General features: G+C 35.0%; 1 protein-coding gene across 2 annotated transcripts in view; it reads left to right on the plus strand.

Moving 5' to 3' along the window:
- Positions 1-20,898, plus strand: part of igdcc3 (immunoglobulin superfamily, DCC subclass, member 3) — a 98,722-nt gene that overhangs the window by 70,810 nt on the left and 7,014 nt on the right. For both annotated transcript variants that reach the window (XM_051115730.1, XM_051115732.1), the window contains 7 exons: positions 2,657-2,822; positions 15,926-16,173; positions 18,092-18,256; positions 18,539-18,727; positions 19,985-20,089; positions 20,180-20,315; positions 20,454-20,694. In XM_051115730.1, the coding sequence (XP_050971687.1) occupies positions 2,657-2,822; positions 15,926-16,173; positions 18,092-18,256; positions 18,539-18,727; positions 19,985-20,089; positions 20,180-20,315; positions 20,454-20,694 (1,250 nt within the window). The remainder of the gene's footprint in view (positions 1-2,656; positions 2,823-15,925; positions 16,174-18,091; positions 18,257-18,538; positions 18,728-19,984; positions 20,090-20,179; positions 20,316-20,453; positions 20,695-20,898) is intronic.

Consider the following 20,898-nt stretch of genomic DNA (forward strand, 5'->3'; position numbering starts at 1 on the left):
AGAGAAATGGCACATCCGAAACGGCACATCCAAGCTATATATATAGAGAGAGAGAGAGAGAGAGAGAGAGAGAGAGAGAGAGAGAGAGAGCTTTATTTCAGTTTGAGTGTTAGTAATTTTACTGCTTTAACTTGATTTAATTTCAATTAAACCTTAAATTAAATTTTTAGTTATTTCAAGTTTAAGTATCATGTTTTCATGCCATTTTAAGTCTTATTTTAACGTAATTTTGATGCATTTCTAACATATAGATAGGGGTAAATAATTTTAAATCATTGTTATTCATGCAACCATACATATTACTGTTATAGTTTTTATTAACAAAATTAATAACCATTTATCAATAACCGTTTCTATATAGCCTGATAACTTTGTCTAGTGCTCTTATGAATGTTTATAGCATGATTTGTAAAAATTTAACTACTATACTGAATGACTTAGTATAGACTTTTTCATGGCAAGTGTTTGCGTATTTCATTTCATTCCAGACCTACTTATACTAGTGTTAAATGCTACTGTTTTTGGCAGCGTTGACCAAAATTATTTCAAATCTGAAATAACCTGATCCTAAACTGCAACTTCCTATTTTATTAACTTCCTAAAGTGTCAAATTAAGTGGAAAAAACAAGTCCAAATATGCTTATAATAGCTGGATCTCTCAACACAGAGACTGTACCCATTTCTCACTCACAACTCTCTCAAGTCTCGTTCACTACGTCAGTGTCTAGCAGTGATCATTTTCATAACATTGACTCTAAATATTCCTGCAAACTGTCTGAATTGAATTATACATGTCATGCAGACATTCATATGAGTTTAACAGTAAATTTGTCATTCAGAGAACAAATTTTATTTTTAAACATGAAAAATTTACAGAAGTCCGGACCTCTGTGACCTTATAGCTGGCTACGGGCCTGAACCAATCATAGCTGGTCATAACCAGTCATATCCAATCATATCACAGGGGAAATGAGGAATTGAGGGAATTGATGAATTGCCACCTCTCACATGACTTTATCCCATTCTTTCTCAATTACCCCCTACCAAACTCACCGCACACTTTAGGGGGTCTGTTAAAACTCTGTGGGCTCAGAGGAGGTGAGAGAGATGTGATTTATGATTGATATGCTTTTTAATGTTAGATTTTGTTATGTTATATTTTGTAATACTGTAATATTATATTTTGTAATAATAGTGTGTGTCTGTGTGTGTGTGTATAAAACACTGCACTTAGTAGCATCACTGCTTTTCGTTAATTACTCCTAAGTAACACTAAACTACATATAATGTCCAAATGATCATACTGGATGTGCCTTGAAAGTTAGTGACTGAATCTCAGAGACTGTAAACCATCATAGCGCGAGCAACGCTGTAGGTGTAGCTGAGAATTGATATGATCTTAGTAGCCAGATGGTGTAGCAGCCTTTTGCTCACTGTAATACACTTCATTTACCTTAAGGAGAAAGGAGAAAAGAGGGAGATCAAGTAAGAGAGCTGTTTTAAAAAAATGTAATGTAAAAAATTGGTAGTAAGAAGAAAAATCCCAGGAGATAAATAAACGAGAGAAAGGGGAAGATAAGAAAAGAAGGAAGAGGTGTCTCAGATGATATATCACAGTGGTACATCAATACTCTCTGCCTCAACCCTTCCCCCACTCCCTCTCTCTCTCTCTCTCTCTCTCTCTCTCTCTCTCTCGTGCACTCAGGGATAAGAGAAGAAAAAAGAGAGCATTAATTTGCAGGGCTGTGAGATGCACTGGATGGACCTCTGAGAGCAGTTAGAACCTCTCTTATCATTTATTTATTGAGAGAAGCTGGTAACACTGAAAATAAAGGAGAGGTACTGAGAGCGAGATCAACACTTGCCGATTAAAGGACTTTAATAATTAAAACCATTGCACCCTGAACGAATATGAAAGGTGTGATGGTAATTAAAATAGATACAAATGCGCAAACGGTTGCTAATTAGTCAGCAATTTCAAATTTTCCCAGATTAAATGCGTCCTAATTAAGCAGTAAAAGACTATTGGATTAGCTGCATTCTGTGTCAGTTGGCAGTATTGCCACATGGTGAGTGAGTGAGGAGGAGGAGGGTATCTGGTGAGGTTGGGGGCAGCAGAAGGCTCTGGGGGGCTCAAAGAGGTGCACGGTCCAAGTTTCCTTTCCTAGCCCCCCACATCTGTTCTGCAGCTCTTAATCTGTTATAATTTTCACACTGTGTCATTTACGGATTGTCAGTTTCCTCTTCTGGCTCTGTGAAATCTGTTTTTGCCCTACTCTAATCGAGTTAATCTGACGCGTTCTCTAAGTTTATTCCTGTTACCACCCACTGCTGTCACATTACATTCATTATAAATGTGATAAAGCCAAAGCCACGTAGACAATTTCCCTCCCTCTCTCCGCATTGTGTGCACTAAGGTTTTCTTCTTCAAATACTTCTATTGCCGTTAATAGCATATATGTGACATATGGAAATGGAACTAGGTGAAAATGGAAACATTAGTGCAGTCACCTAGTGAATATACTGAGACATTTTCCAACAGAAACTGCGTTTTCAGGAATTGCAAACCTTTTTATTTAATGATCTCTTCTTTTGTATTGCCAGTAATGGAGTTCTCGTTATCTCTTGCTTTCTGTTCCTCTGTATGTGTTTACAGCCCCAGCAGAGTTTGTTCAGCCCCCTCAGTCCATTGCTCGCCCGGTGGGCACCACTGCCATCTTCACCTGCCTGGCCCAGGGTGAGCCAGTCCCACAGATCACCTGGCTGAAAAATGGACAAATCTTGGAGCCCGATGGCCATGTCAAACTCAGGAACAACAACAGGTGAGCTGGAAAAGACCAGTGTCATTTTAAGTGTTATTTATCTACTATTATTTATGTTGCTATATTTATATTATTAATATTCATTAATATTTTGAACTGGTTTTTATTTTCACATTTTTGGTTTTAATAATTTTATGTGCTTTATTAAAAACAGCTAACTGTTTTTTACAGTGGCGCATTGCTGCCACGCACATTATTTTTTCCTCTCAGTCGTAATAACGAGATGTTATGTTGTTAAAACAACATATTTTTTCGCTAAAACGAATTTTTTTTCTCGTAAAAATGAGATGTTGTTTAAACAACATTTTTATCTTGTTAAAACAAAATCTTTTCTCGTTAAAACTACATTTATATACAGATATATGTATATAAATTTTTTTCTCGTAAAAACGAGATATGTCATTTAAACAACATTATTATCTTGTTAAAACAACATCTTTTCTCGTTAAAACTACATTTTTTTCTCGTAAAACTGAGATATGTCGTTTAAATTACATCTTGTAAAAACAAAATTGTTTCTCGTAAAAACAAGATGTCGACATTATTGTCTTGTTAAAATTACATCTTTTCTTGTTAAAACAATTTTTCTTATAATAACAAGATGTTTTCTCGTTAAAACAACATCTTTTCTCGTAAAAATGAAATTTTTAAATGACATTATTATGTCAGGACTGTGGTGACAGCAGCGCGTACAATCGCTTAGCTCGCTCATATAATGTAACTATATATCTTTTATAACGGAAAAAAATGTTTTTATGACGTCATATCACAAGGAAAAAATTCAGTTTTGTTAAAAAGGATGTTAAAACGACAAGATGATGTTTTAACAAAATAATTTTGACATTTTAATTGCAACATCTCGTTATTACGAGAAAAGTTGTTTTAACAAGATAATTTTGTCATTTTAACGACATAACTTTTTTTTTTTGAGAAAAGATGTTGTTTTAACGAGATTATTTTGTCGTTTAATGACAACATCTCACTAATATGAGAAAAGACGTCGTTTTGAAGAGAACAGATGTTAAAACAACATAACCTCTCATTGTAACAATAGATTGGAAAAAAATTACGTGTGTGGCAGCAATGCATCACCATAGTTTCTCATCTAATATTTATATTTAATTTATTTCAGCTTTATTTCAGTTGTAGTTTTCGTTTACAATAACAACACTGGAAAATGGCATGATATAGTACAGCTTCAGTTTTTTTTCAATATCTGTTTCCATGTTGTATAAGGAATGTGGTAAGCTAATGTATAATCAGGAATTGTGTAAACTAGATTAGTTTTGCTTACATAGCTGTATATTGCTGTTTATGGATTCTAGAGTTACTCATTTGCACAATGTAGTTTATTACATTTGGAGTCACCTTACAAAAGGCTTTAGTGAAGGCGGTCGCTGTTTGTGTCACTGAAGGACATTTTTAAGTTGCTGGTTGTCTTTTTCCAGCTACAGTGTTATGACAACCATGTTAGGACACCACTGGTCAAGGTTAGTAGGACACGTTGTCCCGCATTCTTCTGATCTAGGACGTGTTGTGACTGCTATAAAAGACACTCAGCTTTCTGTTTATCTTTGCTATTATGTTTCCCCCCTGCTGTTTTGGTTATGATCATGTCTTTGAAAATGAAACGTGATTCCTTGTCTATCGCTATAAATGTTTTATTGCCGGGGATTTTGTTGTGGTTAAAGAGCTTGTTTACGGCGTGAGAGAAAATCAATTTCATCGAGGTTAAAATTTATAACTGTGAAGATAGAGAGATGCTTTTCATTGCTAGAGGAAATCAGTTGGGAAAGACAAGAAGGCTGGGACAGGCGTGGTCCTGACTGGAGGGAAAAGAAGCAGGTAGACATAAAGAGAGCGCAGGAGCAGATAAGTTGGAATCTCTGAGTCTGAGTAGCATCATTAGCTAATGACTCATAAAGTGGAGTAGTGAGCAGAGAGCGAGTACGTTCCTCTTATTGATGGCTTCTTATATACATTGCTGGCCCATATGTGTCAACACACAACATCAGTTCTGTGTATTTTAAAGGACACAAATTGTATAATGTTTTTACATTTTAGTGTGTAATTTCTGCTTGCGTCTCTTGCATCACCAAACTGAATTGCAAACCTCGCCTTATGAATGAGTAATAATAATAATTGTGTGTATGTTGCAACATCTCGTTATTATGAGAATAGATGTTGTTTTAACAAGATAATTTTGTAATTTTAACGACATAACATTGTTTTTCCGAGAAAAGATGTTGTTTTAACAAGATTATTCTGACGTTTAATGGCTTAACATCTTGCTAATATGTGACCCTAGACCACAAAACCAGTCTTAAGTCGCTGGGGTATATTTGTAGCAATAGCCAAAAATACATTGTATGGGACAAAATGATCGATTTTTCTTTTATGGCAAAAATCATTAGGAAATTAAGTAAAGATCATGTTCCATGAAGATGTTTTGTTAAATTCCTACTGTAAATATATGAACTTAATTTTTGATTAGTAATATACATTGTTAAGATCTTTATTTGGACAACTTTAAAGGCAATTTTCTCAGTATTTTGATTTGTTTGCACTCTCAGATTCCAGGTTTTAAAATAGTAGTATCTCGACCAGATATTGTCCTATCCTAACAAACCATACATCAATGGAAAGCTTATTTATTCAGCTTTCGGGTGATGTGTAAATCAAAAATTTTGAAATATTGACCCTTATGACTGGTTTTGTGAGAAAGATGTAATTTTGAAGATAATAGACGTTAAAACAACATAACCTCTCATTACGACAATTGATTGGAAAAAAATAATGTGTGTGGAAGAAATGCATCACCATAATTGTATAATCTGGTTTTACATTTTAGTATGTAATTTCTGCTTTCGCCTCCTGCATCATCAAACTGAATTGCAAACCTCGTCTTATAAATGAGTAATAGTAATAATTGTGTGTGTGTTGCTCATGCCGTGATGTGTGAGGATGTGTGGTTGCATAGGGGTTACGAGTGATTCTAAAGCCCTGTTCACACCAAGAATGATAACTATAATGGGGAAAATCCAACGTTATGGATGTGACACATAAATTCTTAGAGAATGTATGTGCTACCAATATATTGAACATCTGTTTATATTTTAAGAAGCCCTTGTTGATGTAGTCTAAACATCAAAAAATATCAGTCTATACACAAGTTTTCTCTTAAAAAATTGAAATAATCTTGCATATGGATGTGACAAAAAGAGAGACTACATACTTTGTAGGATTTCTGTGAATTAAAATGCACAAACCAGACACAATAATAACCAACAAATAGAGACATCATTTTGGTGTGTCTATTTATGAGGAATATGTACTGTTATGGATGTGACAAGCCTGAAAATAGCACTTACCAGACTATGGAAAATCATGCAAAAAAAAAAAAAAATGCTTTAAAAACCTCACATGGGTATTTAAACCACTAAATGTTGACATCTGTGCTATCATTAGAGTAAAAACCTTTGGTAAAAACTTTATTTTTTCACGGCAAAGTTGACATTTGCATGGAACTACTCAGCAATAAATATATTAGTATCCACACACAATGTTCTGTTTATTATAAATGTACACTGACATTTTGTCATCTGCAGCTTTAAATGCTAAAGCTCTTTATAGTTGGGTGGATTCTGATTGTCCATGTTTTTATGCTCAGCAGCTGGGAAAAAAACACTCCGATAATGATTCTGATAATATAGTTTCTCTGTCACTATTGTAACTGTGGTCTGAAAGTCTCTATTCTCATAGAATTTAAAGGATTATTAAAACTTTACAGTTATTGTTATATTTATCATGCTTGAAGTTTTCGTCTTTTACACTGAAAGTATTCATTTTAGAATCAAATCAAACCCATGATCTTGGTGTCGCTGCCACCACTGTATAAGCTACAGAAACATGCCTACATACACTACCAGTCAAAAGTTTTTGAACAGTAAGATTTTTAATGTTTTTTTAAGAAGTCTCTTCTGCTCAACAAGCCTGCATATATTGGTTCCAAAGTACAGCAAAAACTGTACATTTTTAAAATATTTTTACTATGTAAAATACAAGTTTTCTATTTGAATATATTTTAAAATGTAATTTATTCCCGTCATTTCAAAGCTGACGTTTTAGCATCATTACTCCAGTCACATGATCCTTCAGAAATCATTCTAATATTCTGATTTGCTGCTCGAAAAACATTGCTATTATTAAGTTGAAAACAGCTGAGTAGAATTTTTTCAGGTTTCTTTGATGAATAGAAAGTTCAGAAGAACAACATTTACCTGAAATAGAAATCTTTTGTAACATTATAAATGTCTTTATCATCACTTTTGATCGCTTTAAAGCATCCTTGCTAAAAAAAAATAAATAAAAAAATTCTGACTACAAGCTTTTGAATGGTATGGTGTATAATGTTACAAAAGCTGTTTTTTCCAGATAAATGCTGATCTTTTCATCAAAGAATCCTGAAAAAAAATTACTCAACTGTTTTAAATATTGATAATATTAAAAAATTAAAATGTTTCTTGAACAGCATGTGACACTGTAGACTGGAGTAATGATGCTGAAAATGTAGCTTTGGTCAAAGGAGTAAATTACATTTTAAAATATATTCAAATAGAAACCAGTTATTTTAAATAGTAAAAATGTTTTACAATATTACTGCTTTTGCTGTACTTTGGATCAAATAAATGCAGGCTTGGTGAGCAGAAAAGAATTCCTTACAAAACATTAAAAATCTTTCTGTTCAAAAATTTTGACTGGTAGTGTATGGTTCCAGTTGCTTCTTCACTAAATAACACTCTGTGGGATTCTTCTTCTTGTTTCATCATCCACCACTGGAATATCATAAATCTGAAAAGCAATAACACACCTCTCCTGAATAAATCTATGCAATTGTTGCTCTGTACATTAAACTGGGATAAGAGAGCGTATCAAAAACAATTACACAATTCACCTTAATGGTGTTTTATTGTCAGCTCTTGTGTGTACATCATCTTCGATACCTAGCAGCAGTTTTTTTGAGGTTGGAAACATCAAAAGCATGTTAAGCAGCCTATATAATGGCCTGCATAATGGTTTGTGTATCTATGTGGATTGGGGGATTCTCTGCCTGCCGACAGGCAAGCCAGCTTCCTCACGGACGGACAGAGAGACAGGGAGATGCTGACCTTCAGGAGGTTCAGAGGGGGATCAATTGTACATTTAACAAACTTGTATGTGCACTCATTAATCCAGGCAACCTCCCCAAACATGTCATAAGCTCACAATGACATGTAAACATACACACTCAACATTTGCAAACTCGTTAGCTTGTCCTTTTGCCCTCGCCTCTCTTTTGTACATTTTCTTGGTCTCATGTACCTCCACTGAGACACACACTAACTTCTACATGAATCTGGAACAAGAGCTCAGGCTGTTTTAATTTTTAATTATTCAATGCTTTTCTCATGTATAATGTTTTTGCATCCATAAAAATAATTTAAAATGTTATTCTTAAACTTTTATCAGTTATAATATAGTATCAATATGTAAAATCCAGTATGCAAATCTTTTACATATATATATATATATATATATATATATATATATATATATATACATACACACACAGCATATCCGCACCATATCAGTTATCTGCTTTTTTGTGTGTCCGTGTTCATTTAATTTTTGGATGACTATTTTAAGGTTTAAATGACATTTTTCAAAATCTAGCACTAAACTTAACAGGATAGTTCACCCAAAAATTAAAATTCTGTCATCAATTACTCACCCTCATGTCGTTCCAAACCCGTAAAGACCTTTGTTAATCTTCAGAACACAAATTAAGATATTTTTGATTAAATCCGAGAGCTTTCCGACCCTGCATAGACAGCAATGCAACTACTTTGTTCAAGGCCCAAAAAGGTAGTAAGGACAATTTTAGGAAAATGTTGTGGTACCCTTGTAAGCCGTGGCGGAGACACAAGGAAGAGAAGAAATTGTTGAATAAAGTTGTTATTTTTGTTTTCTTTGTACATAAAAAGTATTCTCATAGCTTCATAACATTATGGTTAAACCACTGATGTCACATGGACTATTTTAATGATGTCCTTACTAACGTTCAGGGCCTTAGACTTGGTAGTTGTGTTGCTGTCTATGCAGGGTCAGAAAGCTCTCGGATTTCATCAGAAATATCTAAATTTGTGTTCCAAAGTTGAACGGTCTTACGGGTTTGGAACGATGAGTAATTAATGACAGAATTTTCATTTTTTGGGTGAACTGTCCCTTTAAAAGCTTTTGAAGAGTGCTTTCCCTGTAAGTGTATGTTGGATTCTGTTGCAGTGCACATATAACAATACCAAAGATGTATTTGTGATCAGGAATGACTGTGTTTGACTTTTTAGTGTACTTCAGCTTTTTACAATCAGCTATGTTGTTTTTGGCCATAACAACTATTACAGTATCAGTATTTCAGTTTAAATATTGGTGCATCCCTAAATTATACCGGAATAATGTAATCTAAATTTAACTGAATCTTAACAAGATTCTGATTTCGTGATATTATGGCATTATTTAATACTGAATCATTGTCAAACGTGAGTTCGCTCTCTGTATCCGTGCAGGTTTGCGGACATGTGTTAGAGTGCTGCAGTCAGAGCGGAGGTCATGCGGTTCAGTAGCTGCAGGAGCAGAGGGTGGGGTCACTGCCTGCTCCATAAACATAAAACACTATTACAGCAGTAATCAAAATGCCACAGTGACCCGCAGTCAAATCACACAGCACCAGGCAGCTCTTAGAAGGACTTTGAAGGTGGTTATATATTATGTCTGCATTTCACATACCGCTCATACATGCATGTGTGAATGTGGATTATAGATGAGTTTGTGTTTGATATCAGTAATCTTGTGCTTTGGTACTTCAAAGAGGGGCTTCGTTCACTGAGGGGCTTTTTTGTCCTGGTTTAAAGTTTGGTCCATAATGTTTTTTCATTGCTGAAATGCAAAATGACCATGTACTGGGAGACACAGTTTAGTCAGTGATGCACATTTTCTGTCTACATTTCTGTCCAATCTCTGGTGTCTAAGTTGAATTAAAAAAAAATACAGAGACATTTTTTTCTAGATTATTTATCCTTATCTTTTGAAAGAACTATGTGGACAATGGTCACCATGTTTTGCAGCTGAGCAGACAAAAACAGTACGCTCATTTCTTCCCTTTCTTTCCCTCTTTTTAAACTCCATTATGCGCTGCTTGGTCATTACCCTCGTTCCAACCCATGCAAAATGGAGCGAGCTCTGGCCTTGACCTCTGACCTCTCCTGCAATCAGTCATTTCCACCAGGCTTTCACTGAGTGGCGAGACAGCTAAGCACCCCTGTTTCATATGCCTCTCCCCTACCTAACACTCCCCTTTCCCACCCCCTTCTCGTCTTTCCATCTCTCTCTCTCTCCTCTAGAGGACTGTGAATAAGGGTGACCACCCCATTCAAGAGGCACTGCTCTGTGACGACTCTGCAAACATGCTCTCAGTGTGCTTGAATAGTAGCCCTCCTGTCTCAGGATGCTCTCTGTCAATCTGAGGAGAGGCTGGAATGTATAGACAGATAGAGAGGGTCCAGATGGTCCTGGCAACACTGTGTGCTTTTCCTCTTCAAACATCAGTATTCTGAACAACAATAAAGCAGTTTTGTAGTAAGCAGAATCGGAATGCACAATAATGTAGGGCCCTATAAAATTCAGTTTTATTTTTTTCCAAATTCTGTTTTTTTCCATTTAAATTTTTTTTAGATTCCATTTTTTTTCCATGTTAATTTTTCTAGACTCTTGTAATGGTTAAAAGAAATTTGGTTAATCAAAAAGCGTGTCCAATTAATTGAAATCATGCATTGCACAAATCAAACTTGCACAATTTATTAGCAATTTAATAAAATTTTTAACAAAAATTACATTTTTAAAGCCCTGAAATACATTTTTTTTTGTCTCAAACTCTGTTTTATTTTTACCAAATTCTGTTTTCCATTATGATGTTTCCATTTTAATGGTTTCATTGAATTGTATTAATTAAAAGCATCTCTAAATAACTGATTTTATTAAAACTAATGGATTATTACTATCATTACTTTCAGTAATATATTTCTGTTACAGTTTCTTTAAGTTAAACCAAACTATTATTTTGATTGGTTGCTGTGAAGACCTGTTAGTTTCTATTCGTATATGATATGATGATAGTTTTTGTCACAAGAAACGGTAAAATGCTGGCGAAGTGACTCTCAGGGCGCAGTTCTAGAGATTGTTTTCATGTACTCATGAAAACAGGGAGCAGAGGCTGAAAACACCGGAAGCATCACACACGCTTTAGATTGTGTGTAGTAAATGAAACATTCATTCACAAAGAAACACACAAAACATCACGTTTTGATTGAAGCACACTCACCTACTTTGTATTTATTCATCAAAAATGTGGAAAATTCTGTAGCATTCCACGTTATATGGTAAATTCCATTTTTATGATCAGATTCTGCAATTTCATCCGCGTTTTCCACATTGTGGAAATCATAGGGCCCTAACGTTAATGTTTTAATGTTAATAGTGCTTAATGTTAATCGCGATTAATCACATCCAAAATAAAAGTTTTTGTTTACTAAATGTGTGTGTATACTGTGTATATTATATTGGGTTTAAGCCCTTTCCAAAACTTGAACGTAACAAAGGTTATGGCTATCCTAAGTTGGCTGATAGCTATGATTTTCAGGAATGGAATTTTGAGAAAAACGGGTTTGAAAGTGAGACGGCTTTCACTTTAAATTCACGGGATAAACGAGAGCTGTCTGGAGCGCTATACTGCATCATTACACAAACAGACTAACGTCTGTCTCAGTAACGTCTGTTTTCCGTTGTTTATCATGGGCATACTCTCTGAACTTTTGATTACCCCTTTGTATTTTTAGATAGCATGAATATTGCAGCCTACCTTTTAGTTTACATTTAGAAAAGCCAGCGCAGCGTAACTGTTCGCACACTGTGCATTACACAGACTGTCATCGGACTCCTTCTCTTTAGTAACTTCATCATCTGATCCTTCATCTCTGGATGTGAAATAGTCCATTATAACATTGTTCAGGGCACTGACAGTCATTTCTGCTTGCTGCAATAAATCGCTATTTTTCTTTACATTCAACCCATTTTTCGAATTTCCTGAAAGCGTTTTCCCAGATCGCATATATGTATATATATATATATATATATATATATATATATATACACACACATACAGTATATATTTTGAAAATGTTTACAAGTATTTACATGTATATATAACATGCATGTGTGCGGATTTATATATACATAATAAATATACACAGTATACACACATGTGTAAACAGAAACTTTTATTTTGGTTGTTTGACAGCACTAAATGTTAACTTTTAGCATGTTTAAAATGTCTTTACTTTTAAGTACCTTTTTTTGTTTATTCTTCTAAACATCAAATCTGCAATTTATTGGTCAGAACTAATAATTGCTGGCCTATCTGCATCAGGCAGATGTTTATTTAAAGAGGTTATTTAAAGAGGTTCAGAGAATGATGGAGAGTCAAATATGTTCTTCTAAACTGAGTTGATTTAGTAAACATGAACTCATATTGATTCTATGTTTCTGAACACATAAAATCAAGTTTGTGTAGCTTAAATTTGTTTCGGCCTCAGGGATTTTCCAAGGTGATGTTAAATGATTTAAAATAAGACAAAATAAACATGAGCTATGAAATAAACAGAAATTAATAATTCACCCCCTCTACAACTGCTCTTCAAAACTAATGTTTTTTTGTTTTGTTTTTTTAAGATTTACACAATTTAATTAATAGTAAAATTCCATCAAATTGAATTGAAAAATGCCTTTACCTTTGCCTTTGCGAACCTAACTGACACTGCCTGTGCTATTTGTAGGGAGACTAATGGTTATCGCGGTACCTCAGAGAGCAGAGATGACATTATTAAAACTTGCCTGACAGTGTGGTCCATAGAGCCCTATGTTGGTGGGTATGTTGTGAAAGCATGTCATGCTGGTCTGGAATTTCAAAAACAGCTGGATTTTTATTGGCAGCTCTATTTGTGTGTGGGGTAGCACGAAACAAGTGGAAGTGGTCTGAAGCTGCCAAACAGCCCTGTTCATTCTCATCGAGATTCGATAGAGTCTTCCATCAGAGCTCTGTTAGCATGTTTTACAGGTGGTTTAAACACTCCATACATTAACACGTAATATGCAAGCCTTCCAAGCCGGTGTGCATGGAAGTACTCAAATACGTGGTTTAGTGATGCAATTTGGCAGAGGAGAGTACATATTGTTCTCTGTCTTCCTAATTAGCATTTACATTTATTCATTTAGCAGACTTGTTTATCCAAAGCAGCAAACAATGGATAATAATACAAGCAGAAGGGATTAATCTGAGGGAAAATGTAATATGCTAATAAGTAGCACTACCATATCAAATTTCCATAAGTAACAGAGCAGAAATTGTTAGTACAAAAAGCCTAGTTGAAGAGGTCTCTTTTGTTGTTTTCTGTAGATTGTGATGGATTTCATTGTTTGGGTGAAGGTTCATCCCATTAAACTGAGAGAAAGTGACCTCTTACCACATTCTGATTCTGACCACCAGGCATTGCCAATTCAGACGATCGAATTAAGCATAGAAATTGAGCCAGCTGCATCTCACTGAGCAAAATTGACCTCCGTAACCTTATGACAAAAGTGATCTCATCTCATACTATCATGATGAAAAAAAAAAGATCCGCTTTTGTGCACACATTGAGACAATAAATATAGAAAAGCAAGTGTTGAATTCTGCATAGTGCTGTAGTGTCTACTGGTTATTTTGGGGGGTTTACATGTAAAACAGATGAAGATGTGGCAGGTTGCTTTAGGCTGGTGGTGAGACATGAAGAATATAAAAGAAAGAGACTAGCTAGCATGTAAAAAAAAAAAAAAGCATATATAATCTCTGGGACTAATTTGCATGTTAAAAAACCCTTGTTTGTAAGCTGCAGGCTTTTAAAATGAATTAATGTATACACCGAACGCCTTTCTGATTTTCCATTCACTCTGAATAATATCACAGCAGTATCATAACACCCCTACCATTTGTTCAAGAACACAAACCACATGCAAATATATCATAAAAAAGAAGGTGGAGCTTAGAAAGAAAGAGTCGCAGTAGGCTGAGGGATCTCATTTCCATATCCTGGCCCTTTAAGTGGTAAAAATTCATTTTTTTCAGGGCCTCGGGATTAAGGGAGGGAAAAAAACACCTGATTATATATTCAGCACTAATAATGCTCCCCCTATGTATCCCCCAGCAATGAAGGGGAGCACAAAGGAGAAGGTGTTAAAAAAAAAAAACACTGAAAGAGTGAGAGCAGAAAAATAAGGACTAGTGAGAAAGAATAGAAAGTGAAGAGGAGGATTCAGAAGGGAGGAGTTTGACAGATGGTTGGGTTTGCTTCATGTTAATGAGCACCCAGAGATGGTGGGTGCATATGGTTTGTTTTTTTGCCTTTGCTTTATTCATGCCAGTTACATCATTTACACTGGGAGCAAGGTTAGACACTCATGTCAGTGCACATGGTTGAGACCATGTAGGATTTACATGCACCAATATTAAAAATCTGGCAGATACTGATAAGCAGTGTTGGGTGTAAGTAGTTACTAAGTAATTAGTTCCTGTAATTTAATTACTTTTCCATTGAAAAAGTAAAGTAAGGGATTACCCTTATTTTTTCTGTAATTTAATTACAGTTACTTCTTATGTAATTGAACTTCATATTGTGTATAGACTGTAGAACGTTTATATACAAACAAAAAATAGTGGATTTAACATCAAAATGTAAAGTCTAACCTTAAAATGCACGCTTTTTATGTAATCTTCTCACTTTAAATACTTATAAATAAAGATTCACATATAATGTACTCACCCCCTTGTCATCCAAGATGTTCATGTCTTTCTTTCTTTAGTCGTAAAGAGATTGTTACGTGGTTTATTTTGATAGGTTAACTATTTTTGTGGTGTTAAGGGAAAGCACCTCCGCAGCACATTCATAACATAAGAGAAAGACCACAGACATTTCTGCTTGCTGCAATAAATTGCAGTTTTTCTGCACTAAACAAGTACATTTCGCCAAGATATTTTCAGAGATGATATACAAGATGTTATGGAGTTTTCCCAGATTGCATCATGTATTAAAACTAAATTATTTTTGTGTATACAGCTTTGTCTAGATAATTAAAAATAAAATACATAAAACTAAAGTGTTTTAAATTATAAAAGTGCATCACAATATTAAAATGGGTATTTTGAGATTTGCCCTATATTATATTTAACAGTGCTATTAAACTAGTGTTTTTAAAGGTTAACTTAACGTGAGTGTTAGATGTGTCACGTAAAAATGATCTAAATGTAAAAACAGTGGAAATAAGCACACTGTAAAAAAAAAAAAAAAAAAAAAAGTGTGAAATTTACGGTAAAATACCAGCAGCTGAGGTTGCCAGAACCTTACTGTAAAAAATATGGTAGCAAAATGTTACTTTTTACAGTCTTAACTTACACAGCAAAAACTGTATTTCATTAACTGATATAATGATAATATGCCAAACCACTGAAGTACTAATATCTGTTTTGTACCATTGTAATACACTGATAACTAAAGGAGGTGGTGATGAAAATGTCACATGATGAACCAAACCTACTTGTATATAGAAGGTGCACATTTTCATTCAATGGAATACTAAACACCATCATGGTAACACACATAATGCTGAAATAATGCAATAAATATTAATTCAACGATATTAGATGTCAGATAAAACTCTGAAGAAACAGTTATTTCAATTAAAAATTATTAAATGTAATCACCGTTATGCACCATATATAGTAAAGAAACTTCCTGTTAACCATCTTTTACTGTTAAAATCACACTTATTATTACAGTGCAGCACAATTAAATATGCAGTATTGACTGATATTTTTATATAAGTTGATCGCTCATATGGTACCAACATAATGTGCATCCCTGCTTTCTGACTTTTAATTTTCACTCTTAGGTTAAAATTCTCTCTCTCTTCTTTTCTCCTAGTACTCTGACCATCTATGGCGTAACCCAGGATGATGAGGCCATATATCAGTGTATTGCCGAGAACAGTGCTGGCTCCACACAGGCCAGTGCTCGTCTGACAGTGCTGTGGGCTGACGGGTTGCCAGGTGTGCCGACGGGCGTCCGTGCAGAAGTCCTTTCTCCAACCTCCATTCAGGTGTCCTGGAACGAGCCCACCCAAAACACTCAGGACATAATCGGATATGTGCTGCATATCCGCAAGACTGCTGGTAGGAAAACTGCTTATGAACCTAACACACACACATACACACACGCAAGCATGCAAAATCAAATCGAATCTAATTTACTCAGCTCTTCTGCAGCATTGAATGCAAAATGCTCCTCAGTAAATCAATACTTTATTTAAAGTGTAAATGTAGATTTCCTCAAATGTTATGAAATACATATTTTATTCAATCTTCACTCCAGGCTTTCTCATTATGGAAATCATTGAGATTTAGAGTCGATAGCAAATCGCTGCTTTTTTCCTGTTGCCATCAGCTGTGGTGCAAATTTAAATCTATGCAGCATGACAGAAAGAGACACATTTATGTATGCCGTTCTAATCGAGCTAAAGCTGTTTTTTGCGTAGTCAGGCAACAGTCTTCATCTCTCTGTCAGAGTATGCATGACACAATGTGCAATCTAGTATTTAAAGAACTGAATGCATGTCACGCATCTGTCTTTCAGAACAAGAGCACAAGGCCAATTGTAGTCTGATTAACAAGTATACATGCATAATGAAGCTGAGCTACAGTGGCATTATCTTTGTTTGTTATGTGATATTTTATGACACAAATTGCTGTTTTAGTCGAAATAAAATCTAAACGTACTTGGTGGTAAAGAGTATGAGAGAAACCTGAAGCCTTTTCCTGAAAGCTCAGCATGAGAATGGATATGTATTCAGATATGAGTCCCTCTCTCCTGGGAAGCTTTAAAATTGCATGTTGATGTTTATCTGTGCTGGAGCAAATTCAGCTGAACAGCTGATCTAAGACCTATACTGAAGTGCTCTTAAGTGTCCTCTGCTGCGCTTTTTCTTTTTCTCTCTCACTGTGGTGTTAGTATGACTATTAGCTCTGCAGTTTAGATTTTTCTGATATGTCTGTAGTGCATCTCATCAGATGGAAGCCTCACTGCCCTACAGCGCTTTGAGATGTTTTGGAGTTTGAGACATTTATAATATATATGATCACTTACAGCAATTTGGCATGAATAAATGATGAGGAAATATAACATTTACTGCAGCCGTAAATGTGAGTAAGAAAGCTGTCAACATTAAGAGCTGGCCAACTGTTGCTGTTAATCCTTAATTTTGCTCTCACACCAATGCTTTTAGAGCCATGTGAAATCTGAAATTCCGTTTTATTTTGTGTCTAATTTCCGTTGTTTCCGTTTTAATGGGTAATTAATATTAATCAAAGAGCATGTCTAATTAATTGAAATCATGAAACGTACACAATTTAACAGCAGTGTATGAAATGTTTAACAAAAATTACATTTTTAAGGCCCTATGAAATGCATGTTTTTTTTTTTTTTTTTTAAGGCCTTCACAGAAACCAGTCAAAATAAAACTTTGGATTGACTTGAAGAAACTGTGATAGATCTGTTTGTATATGATATGACGATAGTTTTTGCTCAAAAGAAACTGTGAAATGCTCCTGAAGTGACTCTCAAAGCAGTTCTAGAGATTGTTCATGTGTTCATGTACTCGTATATTATGGCGGCAGAAGCTGAAAAAACCGTGAGCTTGTAGTAAACCAAAACTGTGCGTCTGCGCCATTCATTCACACACATGCAGAACATGCAGGATTCATATTTAAATAGTATTTTTACAACTTAATATTCACAGACACTAGTCTGTATTGCATTTTGATTTAAGTGTACTGACCTACTTTAGATTTATTCATCCAAAATTCGGCAAATTCCGTGACATTCCGTGTTATACAATAAATTCCATTTTTATGACTGGATCCTGTGATTTCATCTGCGTTTTCCGTGTCATCGAAAACAGGGCCCTATGCTTTCGCTCTCTTGCTCCATTTTTCTCCATTTGTTCTTCTCTCTCATATAATTTTTTGGTGTTTAATGATGGTCTCTCATGGTCTCTCGCTTTCCTTCTTTCAACCTTCACGCTTTTACTCTCAGACCCAGTGGAGATGGAGTATCAGGAGGCTGTGAGTAAAATGACCCTGCAGCAGGTAATCGGCGATCTGGAGCCTTCCACCAGCTACAGCTTCTATGTGAAGGCTTATACGTCCCGCGGAGCCAGCAAAGCCTCTGAGACGGCTGTGGAGAGCACTCTGGGAGAAGGTATGAAAACATGTTTAAACCATCATGCAAACACAAGCTTCTTTTATTGCATAATTGTATAATTCCCAGTCATTTTAAGTTGCTAATTGTGCCGGCGGTAATTAACTGAAAAACACATTCTCTCTGTTGAAACTTTAACAATAAGGTATTTCTCTCAAAGGTGTTTTTGACACAGCGTAGTCTTTACTCTAAGGTCGTTCAGGGTGAAGTTCGCACCTGTTGTATTTTCTCTTGCTGATGAAATACATTCCGCCTGATTCTTTGTGTTTGCAATGCCTGCAGTCCCTGCACCACCAGCCTTGTTTACGAAGGTGATTAATTCGACGGTGGTTCAGGCCACGTGGGAGCCCTCCACTAAGATGGGGCAGCAGGAAGGATTCAGTCTCTACTACCGTAAGGTTCCCGTCCCCATCTTCACCGGACCCCTTACCTTCCCACGTAATGTGACCCAGTACAACATCACTCAGCTGGGTGAGTCTGGCCATTGTGGGTTTTATTAATCAAACATTTGAGCAAGAAAATAACAGAATTTTAAAATTCTCATGTTATGATGTAGTTTTGTTACTTTCAATGCAATGGGACAGTTAATGGGTTATATTTAAATAGAATTTAATTTTCTGCTTGTCTTTTCAAGACCCAATATTATTAGTAGTATTATTATTATTTAGGTTGTTTAATATTTAGCCTGTTATAGTCCTGTGGTTTCAGCAAATTAATACATAATACATTAAATAGATATGTTTATTTTAAAATCATAATGTCAGTTGTTGTTGTTGTTGTTATTTTTATATTATTATTATTATTATTAAACATTCAGCCTATAACAACAGTAGTAGTAATAATAATAATTTATTATTATTATTATTGTTATTAATAAACATTTATCCTGTTTTGCTTTATAGCCTAGTTAATAGATATATTAATACTATTATATTAATATATTAATGCATATATGAATTAGTATATTAATACATATTATTACAATTAGTGTATGTGTGTGTGTATATATATATATATATATATATATATATATATACACATATTATAGTGAAATTAGTCAATTGATTAAAAAAAAGACGAATTTATTGCAATTTTTTCTGAAATTAATCACGATTAATCCCTAAATTTAAGTTTAATCCCAAAAAAGTTTTTAAATATACTTTTGTTTTACAATAATTTCGCATTCAATCTTTAAATTAATGTAGAAACAACATACAGATGGTCTGTTTTAAATATTGTTAAATATTTTTTTTATGACTGAAGGTGAGTATCGCTGATATCAGTACTACTGATGTCTCTAGGAAATTATTTTTTCCTAATATTTAACCATTGAATCTAGCCATTCAACATTACAGTATAATTGAGGGCTATCAATTTTAATATTTATTAGACTTTTAAAAAATAACAACTTTTAATTTAAGTGAACTTAAAACTGTACTTAAAACTTTACATAAACCCATTATTTACCTGTGCCTTTCAGCAAGTAGGAAATATACAGAAATTGAAAGTTGTGAAACACTAAACAAATCCTAGCCCCGCCCCTGTTTTAACTGCATTAAATATTTTTAAATTCAGTAAACTGGAAAAATTAATAGCCTGCGTTAACGCACAAATTTTGACAGCACTAATATTTATAAAACAACAGTATATCATATCAGCTAATAGAAATCTTTCTGGTTTTTTTTTTTTTGAGTAATCCAAAATTCATTTTTCCTCCTCTTTTGGCAGATCCCTCTTTTGTGTATGAAATTAAGATTCTGGCTTTTAACCAGCATGGAGAGGGCAATGCCACCCTGCGCTTTGTGTCGCTCAAGGAAGCAGTGGAGAAATCAGGTGCCTGATGCAACACACTGGTTCACTCCCACACATGCAAGCATAATAACTCACACTGACTGTGTATACGTGTGTGTTCTGTTCCTGCAGTGCTAAACACCCCTTGCGACTGTGTAAAAGATGAACAGAACAAAAGCTCCACCACAGGCATCATCATCGGCATCCATATTGGAGTCACTTGCATCATTTTCTGTGTCCTTTTCCTCATGTTCAGCTACAGGGGCAGGTGAGGAATCAATGCTATGTGTACTTGCCACTGGTATCATTTTATAGTGAATGCAGTCGCAGTGGGCAAAACTGTTTTTCTTAAATAAAGGTCAATATGTTTCTTTGGACGCAGAGTTGAATAGTTGTTTCGTTGCAGGTTGATGATGTGCAAAACCGTGCAGGCCACCCGACAGGCGGGCCGTAACCCAGCAGCTGGAGTCGTGCTTGAATCCTCTTCTTCCTCACAGGGGGCTGTGGCCCTCAACGGCCCCCACAGGTTCAGCTCAGACGGGAATGGAGGAACCCACACTGCAAAGAGCTGCACCGACTCCAATGAGATGGAGAGACTCTTCTCAGGACCATCCCACTTCTCCCATCCACCTGACACCACCCACACAGTGAGCCTTGGGGGAAATGCATACATTTTTAGACATGTGGATTGCGTAGTTACAGTTCTTCTGAGTGTAAAATTGAGATGGAAAGACATGCATTTGCTTGTATGGGTCAAAAAATATTGATTTTTATCAATAAAGATCACGTTCCATGAAGATATTTTGTAAATTTACGACCATAAATATATAAAAATGTAACTTTTGATTAGT

This window comes from Labeo rohita, chromosome 7 (assembly GCF_022985175.1).
Source record: "Labeo rohita strain BAU-BD-2019 chromosome 7, IGBB_LRoh.1.0, whole genome shotgun sequence".
NCBI lineage: Eukaryota > Metazoa > Chordata > Actinopteri > Cypriniformes > Cyprinidae > Labeo > Labeo rohita.